Source organism: Gorilla gorilla, chromosome X (genome assembly GCF_029281585.2).
Source record: "Gorilla gorilla gorilla isolate KB3781 chromosome X, NHGRI_mGorGor1-v2.1_pri, whole genome shotgun sequence".
Taxonomy (NCBI): Eukaryota; Metazoa; Chordata; class Mammalia; order Primates; family Hominidae; genus Gorilla; species Gorilla gorilla.
In genome coordinates this window covers 83,058,626-83,074,307 of record NC_073247.2, presented here as the reverse complement: position 1 = coordinate 83,074,307, position 15,682 = coordinate 83,058,626, and the positions used below count along the sequence as shown (strand labels likewise).

General features: G+C 53.4%; 1 protein-coding gene across 9 annotated transcripts; it reads left to right on the top strand.

Moving 5' to 3' along the window:
* Positions 1 to 66: 66 nt before the first annotated feature.
* Positions 67 to 15,193, top strand: ZMYM3 (zinc finger MYM-type containing 3). Of its 9 annotated transcripts, none has more exons than XM_055376158.2 (25): positions 67 to 349; positions 1,556 to 2,241; positions 3,227 to 3,270; positions 3,584 to 3,650; positions 4,102 to 4,396; positions 4,625 to 4,802; positions 5,149 to 5,367; positions 5,659 to 5,809; positions 6,027 to 6,142; positions 6,304 to 6,390; positions 6,516 to 6,666; positions 6,922 to 7,094; positions 7,318 to 7,483; positions 8,132 to 8,193; positions 8,312 to 8,471; positions 8,726 to 8,838; positions 8,984 to 9,158; positions 9,341 to 9,487; positions 9,924 to 10,027; positions 10,347 to 10,515; positions 10,837 to 10,988; positions 11,733 to 11,847; positions 12,393 to 12,647; positions 13,473 to 13,590; positions 13,709 to 15,193. In XM_055376158.2, exons 2-25 carry the CDS (start codon positions 1,575 to 1,577, stop codon positions 13,899 to 13,901), a joined length of 4,077 nt encoding a protein of 1,358 aa, XP_055232133.1. In that variant the 5' UTR covers positions 67 to 349; positions 1,556 to 1,574; the 3' UTR covers positions 13,902 to 15,193. The 9 variants fall into 9 exon arrangements, with proteins under 9 accessions (XP_055232133.1, XP_004064408.1, XP_063559283.1 ...); XM_004064360.4 differs by having other exon boundaries at positions 8,132 to 8,229; XM_063703213.1 differs by having other exon boundaries at positions 89 to 171.
* Positions 15,194 to 15,682: the final 489 nt, after the last annotated feature.

Sequence of the window (15,682 nt, the reverse complement as noted above, 5' to 3'; positions counted from 1 at the left end):
TGGGGGCCCCGTGGCTGCAGACAAGGGAAGGAGGGGCACGTGAGGGCTGGGTCCCTGCCTCCCCCCATCCTCCGCTGTCACTCACTACCCCAACAGTCGCCCAGGGGGCGGGCCCCGGAGAGGTGGGGATGGGGGAGGGTAATCTTGGCAGGCGCCTGCTGCATGGCGTAGGTAGGGACTATTGAGGGGGGCGGACGCCGGGGGGGTGAACACGAGTGGGAAGCGAAGAGAGACACGGGGAGGGGGAGGGGACCGGGAACCATTTGAATGAGAGGAGGGGATCACGGGTAGAGTGGGCTCCAGGAGGTAGGGCGAGCAGGGTGTGACGGGGGCCAGACTCTTGAGCCAGGTAAGGGGAGCAGGTGCGTAGATCTGTGTTTTTTGTGGGTGAGCGCACTCGGCCCTTGGGTGGAAAGGGGACGCCGCCTTTCCCGGGGGGCCGGCTTCAAAGCTCCAGAGGCTATCTTTTCCTTCTCAACTAACGGGGCCCCGGGCGGGGGCTCAGGCGCCGTCTCTAGTGGCTGTATTCCACTCCGCAATTTCCAGGCGGCCACTGGACTGGGAGTCTCGCGCCGGGGGCCGGCGCTGTCTCGCGAGCCCCCTCCTCGAGCCAGCCAATGGGGTTGGTTGCTGGCACCGCCCGCCCGCCTGGTGCAGAGCGCTGGGCGCTGCGAGCGGCGCTGCCATTTAAAGGGGCCGCGACCCCTGTCCCGGCTGCTAGGGAGGGAGGTGGAGAAGGAGCGCGGGGCCGTCGCTGTCTGCAGTTCTAGGCTTGTAGCCTTTGCACTAACCCTGCCGCAGGTAGGGGTCGGGCCTGCTCAAGCCGAACCGAACCTGCAAGCGGGATCTTGCAGTAGCCGGGAGGCGGTGGGGGGGGGCTCTAAGGAGAGATCGTAGCTCCAAAATGTCTTCCTGTAAATGCCTGAGGTTGGGGGTGGGCAACAGGAGAAGGGAGGACTGGAGGAGCAATGGGAAAGGGGGACGGGGCTGAGGAAGTGGGCGACCTGAAAGGTAACTGGGGGGAAGGGGTTGCGAAGGGCAGTTTGTGGGGGCGGGGGAAGGGCCGAGGGAGGACCTAGCAACGCGGGGAGGGGGGGTGGGGCCAGACAGGGTGGGTAAAGACTGGGGAGCTGGGGGGCTCCTGCAGAGTGGGGAGGGAATAGAAACTGAGATCGCGGGGGCGGGAAAGGCTCCTGGTGGTGACGGCCTTAGGAGACTCTAAGGGGGCGTTCAGCCTGAGTTGCGGGGGGTGAAAGGTAAGGGGGGAAGGGAATGGGAGTTGCAGTCGAGTAGGGGGGTGGGCGGGTAGAACGACCGACTGCCTGGCCAGTGTGGGCACGGGGCCAGGGCGGGGAACGCCTCTCCCCACTGGGGGCGCTGTATTGGGGGGAGTGGTCATTAGGACTAAAGCCTTCGGAAATGCTTGTAGATTGTGGTGGTGGGGGCTGCTCATGAGAAATCCAAGTGGATGATGGGGTGTGTCTCAGAGCCTATATAAGAAGGAATTCTGGCTAAGACCACCTCTACTGCCCCCTCTTCTACTCCTAATCTGCAGTACATATCCAGCCATACTCATGGACCCCAGTGATTTCCCCAGTCCATTTGACCCATTGACCCTGCCAGAGAAGCCCCTGGCTGGAGACCTACCAGTAGACATGGAATTTGGAGAGGATCTACTGGAATCCCAGACTGCCCCAACTCGAGGATGGGCCCCCCCTGGCCCTTCTCCATCCTCGGGAGCCCTGGACCTGCTTGATACCCCTGCTGGCCTGGAAAAAGACCCTGGAGTCCTGGATGGAGCCACTGAGTTGCTGGGGCTGGGGGGGCTGCTCTATAAAGCCCCCTCTCCCCCGGAGGTGGACCACGGTCCTGAGGGAACCCTGGCATGGGATGCAGGAGATCAGACCCTAGAACCTGGACCAGGGGGCCAGACCCCTGAGGTGGTACCACCTGATCCGGGGGCTGGGGCAAATTCCTGTTCACCTGAGGGGCTACTAGAGCCTTTGGCTCCAGATTCTCCAATAACACTGCAGTCCCCACATATTGAAGAGGAGGAGACCACCTCCATAGCTACTGCAAGAAGGGGCTCCCCTGGGCAGGAGGAGGAGCTTCCCCAAGGGCAGCCACAGAGCCCAAATGCCCCCCCTAGCCCTTCAGTGGGAGAGACTCTGGGGGATGGAATCAACAGTTCTCAGACCAAACCTGGGGGCTCTAGCCCCCCTGCACATCCTTCCTTGCCAGGTAGGTTGCCTAATTATCTGGAGAATCAGGGCTGGGAGAGGGTGGTGGTAAGGAGGGGTGGCTATGTGCTTTGGGAAGTAGTGGGGAGGAGGAGGGTGGAGAGATAAGTGTAGGGATGTGTGTGGGGAAGGACTTGGGGTTTACGAGGGAGGAGTGGGGTGGTGTGTAGAGGAAGATTAAGGAAAGTAGGGGTGGGCACAGGCTGTGGGGGAGGAATGGGGTAAGGTTTCAGGGAGCGTAGGTTGGGAGGAGTGAATTTGGTGGGAAGGGTTCCCTTTTTCCTACCCCAGTGGGCTTTTGGTGCCAGAGTCCTTCCTTCAGGATTTGGGGGAGTACACCAGGCTTCTTGGTTCTAAGACCTTTACAGCTTTTTGGTTCTAGATGGGAGTGGGATTTCTGGGTTTGATGAATGGTAACTAGGTTCTGGAGCCCCTAACAGCATAAGGATTTCAGCAGAGCGATAGAAATGCAGGGTCTAGGATTGCGTCTCTGATAGGGGAGGGACAACCTTGACTTGAGAGGCTCTAGTGTCTCCCCTCTTCTGCCTAGTGGTGTGCCTCTATCAGGCTGTGACGAGGGTCTTAGGGCTTATATAACCACCCGAATCCAGGGGAAGCTACCTATACACTGATGCTTCCTTTTCCTTTTGCTACCTTTGGGTGGTTGTGTGTGTTTTTCATTGGTAAAATATAAATTCTTAATGAAAGGTATATTACCTGTGTTTCCTTAACCCCCAAGGATTGGGACAGAAAGCTGGTGGGAAGGATAGATTTTTTTTTTCATGGAATAGCTGCACGTGCACCCCCCCACCCTTAGTACAGAGCCTGAGGTAACCCTGAGAGGGGCCCCAAGAAGCCACAGGCACTCGAGTTTTCCCTTTCAGTTTTGAGTAAGTTCTTCCCCAGGAATGGAGGCGGGGGTTGGGCCAGGGAGAGGGTGGTGAGGGCAGGCTCAACATTTAGGCTGCCTTCTGCTTCCTTTGCAGGAGATGGCCTGACTGCGAAGGCGAGTGAGAAGCCGCCTGAACGGGTGAGGGGGAGGGGATTGGAAGGAGTCTGGTTCCCCCTTAGCTCTGGGAAGGACAGACCCTTCATTTTCCCTCCCAGATGTTGTTCTGTAGAGAGTGTGTGTAAGGAGAGTTAGGAGGAGGGAGGGAGCACTAGTGTCTACTGCTTGTTGGGGAGAAAGTCCAGTCTCCTTTTCTTCCCTCCTCCTAAGGGCTGGGCCAAGGGTCCCCACTCTCCCTTCCCCCTCCCATCTTCTATCCCCCCCCAAACCCTGTACTAGTGTTAGCCTGGCCAGGGTGTCAGTTTTCCTCCCCTCCCATCTTTCCGAGGTACAGAAGAGAAGCGAGCGCGTTAGGAGAGCAGAACCTCCAAAACCTGAGGTTGTAGATTCCACTGAGAGCAGTAAGTAGGATTTGAGGAAGTGTGACCTGGGAGTTCTGGGTGTGGAAAAGGTCCGAAAGTGGCATGCAGCAGGGCATGGATCTTCTAGCTCCTGCCGTCCTGCTCCATGAAGCGCATGAAGTGCCTGTCTCTGCTATGGGTTGGCATGGGAACCAGGGGCAGTGGGGGAAATTGAAAACAAGAGCAGTGAGAATGGCGAGTTTCCTGTTTCAGCTATGCCATCTCTGTCTCCAAATCTTCTCATTTAGAGCCTCTCCCTTTCCCTCCCTGGGAGGTTACAGAGTAACCAAGGGAGAGAGACACCAAGGTCTTAAGATACTGATGTAACAAGGGCCAGGGTGTAAAGGCCGGAACAACAGGGATCCCAGGAGAGGGACTGAACTGTTGGTCAGGGGATGGTTGGAGACCTGGTTTGGTGGCCTTTCTCATGTCCATCCCCCCACTTTCTCAGTTCCAGTGTCAGATGAGGATTCTGATGCCATGGTAGATGACCCCAATGATGAGGACTTTGTGCCATTCCGGCCCCGGCGCTCTCCTCGCATGTCCCTACGCTCAAGTGTGTCACAAAGGGCCGGGCGCTCTGCAGTGGGCACCAAGATGACTTGTGCACATTGCCGGACACCACTGCAGAAGGGGCAGACTGCCTATCAGCGCAAGGGGCTGCCTCAGCTCTTCTGCTCGTCATCCTGCCTCACCACTTTCTCCAAGAAGCCCTCGGGCAAAAAGACCTGTACCTTCTGCAAGAAGTGCGTGAGGGTCTTGGGGGCTATGCAGAGGGCAGGGATCTGGGCAGGAGTATGAGTAAGACAGAGACTGTTGGTAAGAACCTAGCGGGATGGAGCTGGGCGAGAGAGTGATGTAGGGAGAGAGTCAGAGTATTTGGCTCTGTGGTCATTGATCCGGGAGGAGGGGCGGAAGCTGAGGAAATGAGAGGGTGGTCTTGAGTGAATATTCAAACCTGTTCCCACCTCTAGGGAGATCTGGAACACCAAGGACTCGGTTGTGGCGCAGACTGGTTCTGGAGGCTCCTTCCATGAGTTCTGCACATCCGTCTGTCTCTCCCTGTATGAGGCCCAGCAGCAGCGCCCGATTCCCCAGTCTGGGGATCCCGCCGACGCTACTCGCTGCAGCATATGCCAGAAGACTGGAGAGGTGAGGACACTCAGTGGGGGCTGATTTACAGAGCCTGGCCAGCCCTGACCTGCCCCTCCCATCCTGGGGCTGCAGGGTCCAGGCCCTGTGGAAAGGGGAGTGGGGAGGAAAGGCGGCCATCATGAGGGAGCGTATTCAAGGACAGAGCTTCTCCAGGATGTGCACAGCTGGCCTTCCTTACCTCCCAGGACCTCACCATCAAGTCGGCAGCCTGCGGCGCAGGTTGGGGGGTCCCTGGGCCCACTGTCTGCTGTGAAGGTCTAGGGTGAGGTGGGGGGCTGACCTTGCATTGGGGTGGGCGGTGGTGGCCAGGCCCTAGCTCAGGGTGCGTGTATGTGTGTGGCAGGTCCTGCACGAGGTCAGCAATGGCAGCGTGGTGCACCGGCTCTGCAGCGATTCTTGCTTCTCCAAATTCCGGGCCAACAAGGGACTGAAAACCAACTGTTGTGACCAGTGTGGGGCTTACATCTACACCAAGACCGGGAGCCCTGGCCCTGAGCTCCTCTTCCACGAGGGCCAACAAAAGCGGTTCTGCAACACAACCTGCTTGGGGGCGTACAAGAAGGTGGGGCCGAGGGAGTAGTGCATTAGAGGGCTGTGGAAGGGGGTGTGGTTCTTGGGTTATAAATAAAGGTGGCTGACAGGTCAAGGGCTGGGAGAAATAAAACAAATAAAGGGGGTTTCAATTGTATCTGTTATGTTTTATTTTTGAAGCTGGCTGGTGGATACACAGGTCTTTGTTACATCATCATCTATACTTTTTTTGTATGCCTGAAATATTTCATGTTTAAAACATTTAAAAAATAAAAGTGAAGGGACAAATCCAGCCTCAGCCTCTCCTTCCCCATCCTCACAGAAAAACACACGTGTGTACCCATGTGTCTGGTGCAAGACCCTGTGTAAGAACTTTGAGATGCTATCACATGTGGATCGTAATGGCAAGACCAGCTTGTTCTGTTCCCTGTGCTGTACCACTTCTTACAAAGTGAAGCAGGCAGGGCTCACTGGTAGGTGCAAAGCCCTCTTCTCTGAGTCCCCTGCTGGCCTTCTCTCTACCTCCCATACTCCCCTCTTCCAGAGTAATCCTTGCTGCGCGACCTCAGCCCCAACCACATCTCCCCGTGGATTTTCTGTTCGTCTCTTACACTGCCTTACACCTTCTGTGTGCTCTTTCTCTCCCTCTCTCTTTCTCTTTTCCTCTCTCTCTTTCTCCCTATGCCCCAGGCCCTCCCCGACCCTGCAGCTTCTGCCGCCGCAGCCTCTCTGACCCCTGTTACTACAACAAGGTTGACCGCACAGTCTACCAGTTCTGCAGCCCCAGCTGCTGGACCAAGTTCCAGGTACTCCAGACCCTGGACCAGGGATAGAAGGGTTTGGCAACATAAAGAGGGTTGGAGAATTGGGGTAGGCAGGCCTGGGCAGAGCAAAGAACAAGCCTGACTCCCCTTCCCCACCGCTGCACACATCTTGCCCCTCCCTTACTTGTCTTCCTTCCCTCCAGCGCACAAGCCCTGAGGGGGGCATTCACCTGAGCTGTCACTACTGTCACAGCCTCTTCAGTGGCAAGCCTGAGGTCTTGGACTGGCAGGTAAGAGCCCCACCCCCACCCACATCTTGCCACACGACCAGACTGTCTGAAGGGGTCCTTCCACTTGGCCCCTGCTGGGGCCAGATGTTACTGCTTGTCCTCCCTGCCCTGTGCCCCCACCTCAGGACCAAGTGTTCCAGTTCTGCTGCCGTGATTGCTGTGAGGACTTCAAGCGGCTTCGGGGTGTGGTGTCCCAGTGTGAGCACTGTCGGCAGGAGAAACTCTTGCATGAGAAACTCCGATTCAGCGGAGTGGAGAAAAGCTTCTGCAGCGAAGGTAAGGAGATGGGGAAGGGCAGAAGACACTATAACTCCCAGCCAGGGAGAATGGAGGAGAAGGGAGGGAGGCCGGGAAAGTGGTCCATGAGGCAGGGCCTTCTGCCCGGGATGTTCTACCCCCATCTCCCCTAAAGTTTTGGGCACAAGGGGCTGCTTAGAGAGAGGTTTCAGGTATAGCACCTTGAAAAGGTTGGGTCTCTTGCCCTTGGGTATCTGTGTCTCTGGACTCTCTTTCCTCTTCTCCTCTTTCCAGGCTGTGTGCTGCTGTACAAACAGGACTTCACTAAGAAGCTGGGCTTGTGCTGTATCACTTGTACTTACTGCTCCCAGACCTGCCAGCGCGGAGTCACCGAGCAACTGGATGGCAGCACCTGGGACTTCTGCAGTGAGGACTGTAAGAGCAAGTACCTGCTGTGGTACTGCAAGGTAAGGAGGGTCAGCATGCGAGCGAGGCGGGAAAGAGGGCAGCGGGGAGCACGGGCTGTGGTATTGAGCTCGGGGTGTGGACAGATCTCCAGGGAGGGCAGCCAGCCTTCCATCTCTAAGCTGGCCCGATCTCCAAGGGGAGGAGCATGGCTTATCCCGGGGGAAAGAAAGGGCCCAACGCATTTTAGGGAGGCAGTTCTGACCATCCTTTTGACATCCTCAGGCTGCCCGGTGCCATGCATGTAAGCGCCAGGGGAAGCTGCTGGAGACCATCCACTGGCGTGGGCAGATCCGTCATTTCTGCAACCAGCAGTGTCTTCTGCGCTTCTATAGCCAGCAGAACCAACCCAACCTGGATACCCAGAGTGGGCCCGAGAGCCTCCTGAACAGTGAGTCCCAGGCAGGGGGTACACTCTGTTAGAGGGGGCCTGGACTCTCCTAATCCTAAGCCTAGCCCCTTTCTCCTTCCTCTTGCGTTCAGCTCATCCCTGGCCAGATAGGGTGCTAGTACTGTGAACTGTATTCTCTTTTAGCTTCCGAACCCTGCAGGTACCGGGGGAGTCTTATTTAAAGCTTCTTGGAGTTAGCGTCTACTGATTGTCTATGAAATGTATATTGTTAGGGAGTGGGTGCCTTTCCTGGTAGGATGGAGCATATAGGGGTTATGGTTACGTTTCTGAGATAAGGAAATCTCAGCATAAACTCTACATTTAGTGAGACTGAAGACTGCTATTTCTAGAATGTTACCCCTGCCCCTCCACAACTCCAGGGATAACAGACTCTTCAGGCTAAGTGGAAGGTCTCAAATGTGGGTTTTGGGGGAAAATGTAATGTTTCATTCTCCAGGAACAAAGAATCTTTTAGGCTGCTATTGCTGGGGCATAGAGGAGACTAGATCTGGGATGGCAAGGGGGTCAAATCCTAGAAGTTCCCATCTGTATTTGGTGTACCTGTTAATGAAGCTCTCCTGGAACAGGGGTAAGGAAAATGGAGAGCTAGTCCCTTGGATGAGAGCATTCATTTGTTTTGATCTACAGGTCAGTCTCCTGAGTCAAAACCCCAGACACCCTCTCAAACCAAAGTGGAGAACAGCAACACAGTGAGGACCCCAGAGGAAAATGGGAATTTGGGCAAGGTCGGGGCAAAAGCCAAGGGGGAGGATAATCTCAGAGGAGGGTACGGCGGTTGGCGGCACAAATGTTCCTTTGTCTTTGCAGATCCCTGTGAAGACCCGATCAGCTCCCACTGCTCCCACCCCTCCACCCCCACCACCCCCAGCAACACCCCGCAAAAACAAGGCTGCTATGTGTAAGCCACTGATGCAGAATCGGGGCATCTCCTGCAAGGTGGAGATGAAGTCCAAAGGAAGTCAGACAGGTGAGCCAGGGTACCTCGATGCCACAGGCTGTATTCCAGAGTCCTAGGCCTGCCAGCCCTATGTCCGTGAGCTGGACAAGGGGATTTCTTAGGTAGCTGAAGCCTCATTCATATGGTTGTCCTAGAATCATAGAGGTGTCTTTCAGCCTTTGATTCAAGGGCAGTTTTGTGACACTGAGCATGTTAGAGCTTTTGGTGGGTCAGATGTGACCAGTCCAGCAGGGTCTCTGAGAAGACCCCTTTCTTATCCACAGAAGAGTGGAAGCCACAGGTGATCGTGCTGCCCATCCCAGTGCCCATCTTCGTGCCAGTGCCTATGCATCTGTACTGCCAGAAAGTCCCGGTGCCTTTCTCGATGCCTATCCCGGTGAGTTTCCCTGCCCTTCCTGGCTGGGTCCTCCTTTCCCCTTACTCTCATCAGCTGTCCCCCTTCACTCTCATCATCTGTTCCCCCAACTTCCTCCCAACTGCTGGTGTGGTTCTTGGCATTTAGTTGGCATTCGTGCCTCCAGGTGCCTGTGCCCATGTTCTTGCCCACTACCTTGGAGAGCACAGACAAGATTGTAGAGACCATTGAGGAGCTGAAGGTGAAGATCCCTTCCAACCCCTTGGAGGCCGACATCCTGGCTATGGCAGAAATGATTGCAGAGGCTGAGGAGTTAGACAAGGCCTCATCTGACCTTTGTGGTATGCCATAGATGGTGGCGACGAGGGAGACAGGGTGCTACCAGCATGTCTCTGCCCGAGGGGGTGGTATTGGTGATCTTGGTGCCTAGTAGAATGGGAGGATAGTTGGGATCAGTCCCTGAAAGCTTGTGAGGGTGCTAGCAGGAGCTTGTAACCACTGAGCCAACTTCTCTGCTTCCCAGATCTTGTGAGCAACCAGAGTGCAGAGGGACTCCTGGAAGACTGTGACCTGTTTGGGCCTGCTCGAGATGATGTCCTGGCCATGGCAGTCAAGATGGCCAATGTCTTGGATGAGCCTGGGCAAGACTTGGAGGCAGACTTCCCTAAGAGTGAGTAAGATTGGAGCCATGCCCACTGAGTATGGTAGCATTTGTGCCATCAGGAAGGGAGTGTCCCTTGTGTCCCTGAGCATGACCCTGAAAAGTGTTCATTGTGATTCTAAGATGGAAGGTTCTCACAGGGAGCAGTGCCAGAGACACCAGGACAGGTGCACTCTTTTAGACTTCTGAGTCATGCTTTTTTTTTTTTTTTAATTTTTAAGCTGTAAAAAAACATAAAATTTTACCATGTTCAACATGTTTACAGTTCAGTAGTTCACATTGCTGTGTTTTGCGTTTCTGTGCCTCTGAGCATGCTTTTTGGTATAGCTTTACTGGTTCCTTTGGCTCATCTAGTGTCAAGTGGGCAAGTAGCAGGGGTGGGGCAGGAGGGCTGCAGGGTTGAGATCTTAAGAAATTGATTTCTTCTTTCTTTCCTTTTCATTAGATCCTCTGGACATTAATCCCAGTGTAGACTTCCTCTTTGATTGTGGCCTGGTAGGGCCTGAGGATGTGTCTACTGAACAAGACCTTCCCCGAACCATGAGGAAGGTAGGGCTGGGGCTACTGTATGTACAAAAGAAGAATGGAGGCCCAAAGGGGAGAGGATGCGAGAGCCAAGCCAGCAACCATAGTTTGACCTTCCCTAACCTCCTTTCTCCAACACTAGAAGTACTGAGATAAAGCCAAACTTTGCTCTCCCCCCATCTCACAAGGTCATCAAAGCTGTTCCTGGGGCTCTGTGCTATGGAAGCTTGCTGTGTGCTTACATCAGCCCCTGCCCCGGCCAGCAGTAAATATGGTACTGACTAGCTTTCACCTTGCCTCTGGCCTTACCTCTGCCACGCCCCTGCTTTCTCTTTCCCTCCAGGGTCAAAAGCGGCTGGTGCTTTCCGAAAGCTGCTCCCGGGACTCCATGAGCAGTCAGCCTAGTTGTACCGGGCTCAACTATTCATATGGTGTCAATGCTTGGAAGTGCTGGGTGCAGTCAAAATATGCCAATGGAGAAACCAGCAAGGGTGATGAGCTGCGCTTTGGCCGTAAGTACTTGGGGATGGGGGGTGTGGGGAGGCAGGGACAGGGAGGAGGAGGGGAAAGGGGAGAAGGGGCTGGGCCTGTGATTCAGCTGAAGATGTCTAGAAGTGATAAGGGTGTGATCACTTAAGGATGCCCTATGAAGATGGGGAGGAGTTGTAGATTAAAGGGAAATGCTGTCTAGGTTCCAGGTTAGGGGCTCTTTCTGTAATTGTTCAGGAGCTAGGCATGACTAAGGGATGAAGGGGTTAATGGTGATGGAGCTAAGTGAAATTCTCCATGTAGAGTTTTTCTTAATCCTGTCCCTGCACAACATATCACTGCAGCCAAACCCATGCGTATCAAAGAGGATATTCTCGCCTGCTCAGCTGCTGAGCTCAACTACGGTCTGGCCCAGTTTGTGAGAGAAATCACTCGGCCCAATGGTGAACGATATGAACCTGACAGTATCTACTATTTGTGTCTTGGCATCCAGCAGGTACCTCTTGTGCACCACCTCGCTTCCTGTCACTCTTAACACAGCAGGCAGGGTCTAAACAGAAACGATTCTGGGTTAGGCACGGTGGCTCACGCCTGTAATCCCAACACTTTGGGAGGCTGAGGCAGGAGGATCGCTTCAAGCCAGGAGTTTGAGACCAGCCTGGGCAACAAAGTGATACCCATCTACCCAAAAAATATTTTTTTAATGAAAAAAAAAAGTAGTTATTCTGTTGCACTCCCTGTTCCTCATCTTGTCCCCTACCTGAAGCAGGCAGCTTGCCTTTAATCTCCTACTCCAAATAGAACATGAGATATCAATACTCTTCTAAAATCAAAACTGCATTCCAGGACCGTTGGCCAAGGAGCAGTCTTCATTGCTATCCAGGTCCCCTTTGTAATCTTTAAGCCCATTCTAGGAGGGGAGGGATGGGTGGAGCTGGGATCCTTGAGTGCTGGGGTAATGTTTAGTTCCCCCTGGGAGAAGTCAACCACGTATTGCCTGAGAAGGAGGTGTGGGCTTCTAAAGAACATCTCCTCCAAGCCTCCTCCTCTTCGAGCAAAGCCTGAGTAGCGCAGAGCTGTGGGTATACCTGGGGGAAAGCACTCGAGGCCACCTAATCAAGCAACTGTTTCCCATCGTCTCCTAATGATCAACGACACCATACCTGGGGGCTTCAGCATCATTATCTTTCTTCTAGGACCTACAGTCTAGCCTTAGGTGTGTCTGTTTTTCTTTCCCCAGTACTTGCTGGAAAATAACCGGATGGTGAACATTTTCACGGACCTTTACTACCTGACTTTTGTTCAAGAACTCAACAAGTCTCTGAGTACCTGGCAGCCCACACTCCTCCCCAACAGTAAGGAACAGGGACGTAGCAACCCCTACCCCCTTTCTCCATTCTTCCAATCCACCATCCCGAGAGTCCTGTGCTGTTTGGTCTGCCACTCTTCACAAAGGGCCCGAGGGCAGGAGTGTGTAGCTGGATGCCTCAGGGTTTAGAGTTAAAGGAGCACAGGAGCGCCTGTTCTTGAACGTGAGGAGGGGATCAAGACTTAGGTCTGAACAGCTATCTCTAGGACCAGAAAAAGATGGCCTGGGTTTGGGTGGTAAGTAAAGAAAGAAAGCAAGAAATCGTGGGACTCCTCAAGGTTTACATTTACTTGTCTACAACTTGAGGGTGGTGAGAGGCGTTCCAAATGCAGGTGTGGAAAGTATATATTTTTTAACGCCCAGTCCCACTGTGTAGTGTAGCAAGTGTAGCGAAGTGACAGTGTTTTATATACAAAGGTTACTCACCAAATGAGAATTGTGTGGGAAATGAGCAGGGCACATGGGATGGGAAGTGGTTGGGTTTGGGTAGCCACTCCCTCCTGACTGGCCTCTCCCCCTTGACCATTGTAGATACGGTGTTCTCTCGAGTGGAGGAGGAGCACCTCTGGGAGTGTAAGCAACTGGGGGTCTACTCGCCCTTTGTCCTCCTCAACACCCTCATGTTCTTCAACACTAAGTTTTTTGGGCTGCAGACAGCTGAGGAACACATGCAACTCTCCTTCACCAATGTGGTGCGGCAGTCCCGCAAGTGTACCACCCCTCGGGGCACCACCAAGGTGGTGAGCATCCGCTACTATGCCCCAGTCCGCCAGAGGAAAGGGCGAGGTACGAAGCTGCCCCCTCCCCTGTGCTTTTGCCCCTTCTCTGCCTTCCCCTTCCATGCCCTGCCATAACCCACCATACCTGCCAGGTCAGCCCTCTCCTTGGCGCCTAGCTTCCCTCTCCTTCCGTTCCTGTGTGCAGAAAGGGTAGAAACAGCCAGTCCTACCTGATAGGCAGTAGCTGTTGCATAAATAAGAGGTCGCCCTGTGGCCTGTTTCCCCTCTTTCCTCATTTAAGACAGTTTACTTGCTTGCCTGCTTTTTCTGGGTGGTGGACAGGTAGGAAACCATTGGGTGTGTTTGGCTGTGGGGGAGGGTAGAATGACAGGCTTTCTGTGATTCTTTGCTATCGGGCCTAACAACAACTGCACCTTGGTTTCCATTTTTTCTGTCCCTGGACTTCTGTCCTGTCTGAGTGAAGTTTCCAAGGTCCTTTCTCTGGACCCATGCTTCTACCTGGACTAATGCACAAGGGGTTGGGGTCATTGCTGTTTCTCTATCCCAGAAGGCAAGCCCACCCTTGCAGTAGGGTCTGTTTTATCAGGTTTTTTGAATAACTTCTGAGATCACCTCTTCAAGATAGCAACTTCGGGGAGATTTTAAAGACAGTCTTTGGCAGTGGGAACTGGGGAGGGTTGCATAACAACAGCCCGACAGGATGTTGGGTTGGCGTGGGAGAGGGAGACTGACCTCTTCTTCCACCTCTCCATCTTGATGAGACTGTAATTTGTGTCGTGACACCTTCTCCCTGTGCCCTGGACTGTGCTCTTGGATGTGGCTCATGGAGCCTGTGTTCTTAATGAGTCTGAATCATTTCCCTCCCCTATAGACACGGGTCCTGGAAAACGGAAGAGAGAAGATGAAGCCCCTATCTTAGAGCAGCGTGAGAACCGCATGAATCCCCTCCGCTGCCCTGTCAAGTTCTATGAATTCTATCTCTCAAAATGGTGAGTTGGTGGGTTGGCAGGAAAAGTGTTAGCATGGGGACCCGAGGGATCTACTTTGCCTTGGTACTGATCTTCTGTCCTGCCACCCCCACTCCCACCCCCACCCCCGATGTTGCAGTCCTGAAAGCCTCCGGACTCGCAACGATGTGTTCTACCTGCAACCTGAACGGTCCTGCATCGCCGAGTCACCTCTCTGGTATTCTGTGATCCCCATGGACCGCAGCATGTTGGAGAGCATGCTCAATCGCATCCTGGCTGTGCGCGAGATTTATGAGGAACTGGGTCGTCCTGGGGAGGAAGACCTGGACTGAGCTCGTGTGCCATCCATATCCATCTTTCACATCAATGTCTGTCCTGTGGCCATGTCCCTCAGGGTGACAGGCCGAGGAACCAATGCTACTCATTCTGAAGGGCCCTGACTGCTCCTTTCCGCTCACCCATTCCCTGCCTTCTCTAGGAACCCTGGCTTTTATCTTCTTCCGTACCACTTGACAACCATGGGGCCCTGGTCTTCTGTACTCAGGGGCTGGTCTCCCAGTGATGGGCAAAAGCCAGCTTGCCCGTTTTCTTTATGCTTCAGAGTAAACCCCTCCTTCTGGGTCCAGACTCTGGGTGGAGTGTTAATAGCTCTGGTGATCCTGTTGGCTTTGGGTTTCCTGACCCATCCCGCATAGGTAGAGCCTCTTGTTCCTAGGCATGACCTAGGGAAAAACCCAGCTGCCTTCTCTGCCCTGTGCCCACTCCCTTCTCTACTCTTCCCCAGCACCACGCCAAAAGGTCTTGTCTGAAAGGTAAGAAATAAACAATGAAAGCGATGAGGGGACCATTTACATAAAACACAGAGCTTAGACACTCTTCCCCTCGTATGAAATAATTGGTTGTTGGCACCATCTCACCACCGCATATCCCTCACCCCCTCGGCAAGCACCAATCCTTGGTGCTGCCGTTTTTAAAATCTTCCAAATGCCTTTTTTTCCTCAGAGGCAGAGAATGACTAAGTACAGGGAGCAGACTCCTGTTGTGCAGACTCCTGTCCCCTTGGTTTCTGTGTTTGTCTCTCTGCCATCTTAGGTTGCCATGAGCCATGGTGTCAACATGCTTAGCCCCCTCTGTAACTGCCTCCCTTTAGTTCAATGGACAGACCTCCCAAGGCAAAAACTACCTTCTGACTTGGGTTGAGGCTGGGTTCCCCTCTGTTGTTCCCCTATCATAAGAGCTAGGCCAAGCCTATGGGAGCTTGAGTCATGCAGGATGGGATCTGTGGTCAAAGGACAGGCGAGGAGCTGTGGGCGCAGGGCCTGCCGCCACTGCCTACATCTTCTCTCTTCCCCATCTTGCGTTGGAGGTCCCAGAAAACAATTAGCTTCTGGCAAAGGGGGTACCCAGTTCTTTCCCTGTTGACTTTGCTGTTTCCCAGGCTCCTTTTTGTGTTTTTATAACTGTCACCAGTTAGCCACTGTTTAAATTGTATATATTGTTCTGAGGCGCCTGGCCTGTCCCTTCAGTGAGCCATGCCCACCCTTGTGTTGTAGTGAGAAGCTGTTGTCACGACTAACCTTCTGTCTCTGAAATTGTTTGTTTCAAATAAAGAGTTAAAATTGTCTTTTGTCTTTTCTGGGTGATGGATATAGAGGAGCAACACTAGATAACTTCAAATCTCTCCAAGTGTAAACAAGTCAGGTGTTTGAGAATCGTTCTTACTTTACTGTCTTACTTTGGATCTACTGGGAATGTGGTGTTTTTTTTGTTGTTTTTGTTTTTTTTTATAACAAGTTTCCAAACACTTAAGGAAAAAAAAATACTCACTAGCTATGTATTAAGGACCTATTATGTTTAAAGACCTAGATTACGTGCTTCAAAAAATAAAATACAAAGACTGGTTAGACCAGGATCCAATCCCCAGCAGGCTCCCAGGCTATAGGGGAGACCAAATAGTACACAATTAGTCATAATACAGGCAGAATAAAATGAATAGTGCTATGGGAGGACAGAGGAATAAATAACTCACTTCAGGTTTACAGGGAGGCTGGGTGCAGTGGCTTGCGTCTGTAATCCCAGTACTTTGGGAGGCCAAGGTGGGAGGATTCCTTGA

What these genes read in the sequence shown, in the direction of transcription:
- ZMYM3 (XM_004064360.4), top strand. Translation starts at nt 1,575, where the DNA reads ATGGACCCCAGTGATTTCCCCAGTCCATTTGACCCATTGACCCTGCCA. An exon ending in TGCACATCCTTCCTTGCCAG is followed by an intron (nt 2,242 to 3,226) that starts GTAGGTTGCCTA and finishes CTTCCTTTGCAG; the next exon opens with GAGATGGCCTGACTGCGAAG. An exon ending in GTCCAAAGGAAGTCAGACAG is followed by an intron (nt 8,472 to 8,725) that starts GTGAGCCAGGGT and finishes TCTTATCCACAG; the next exon opens with AAGAGTGGAAGCCACAGGTG.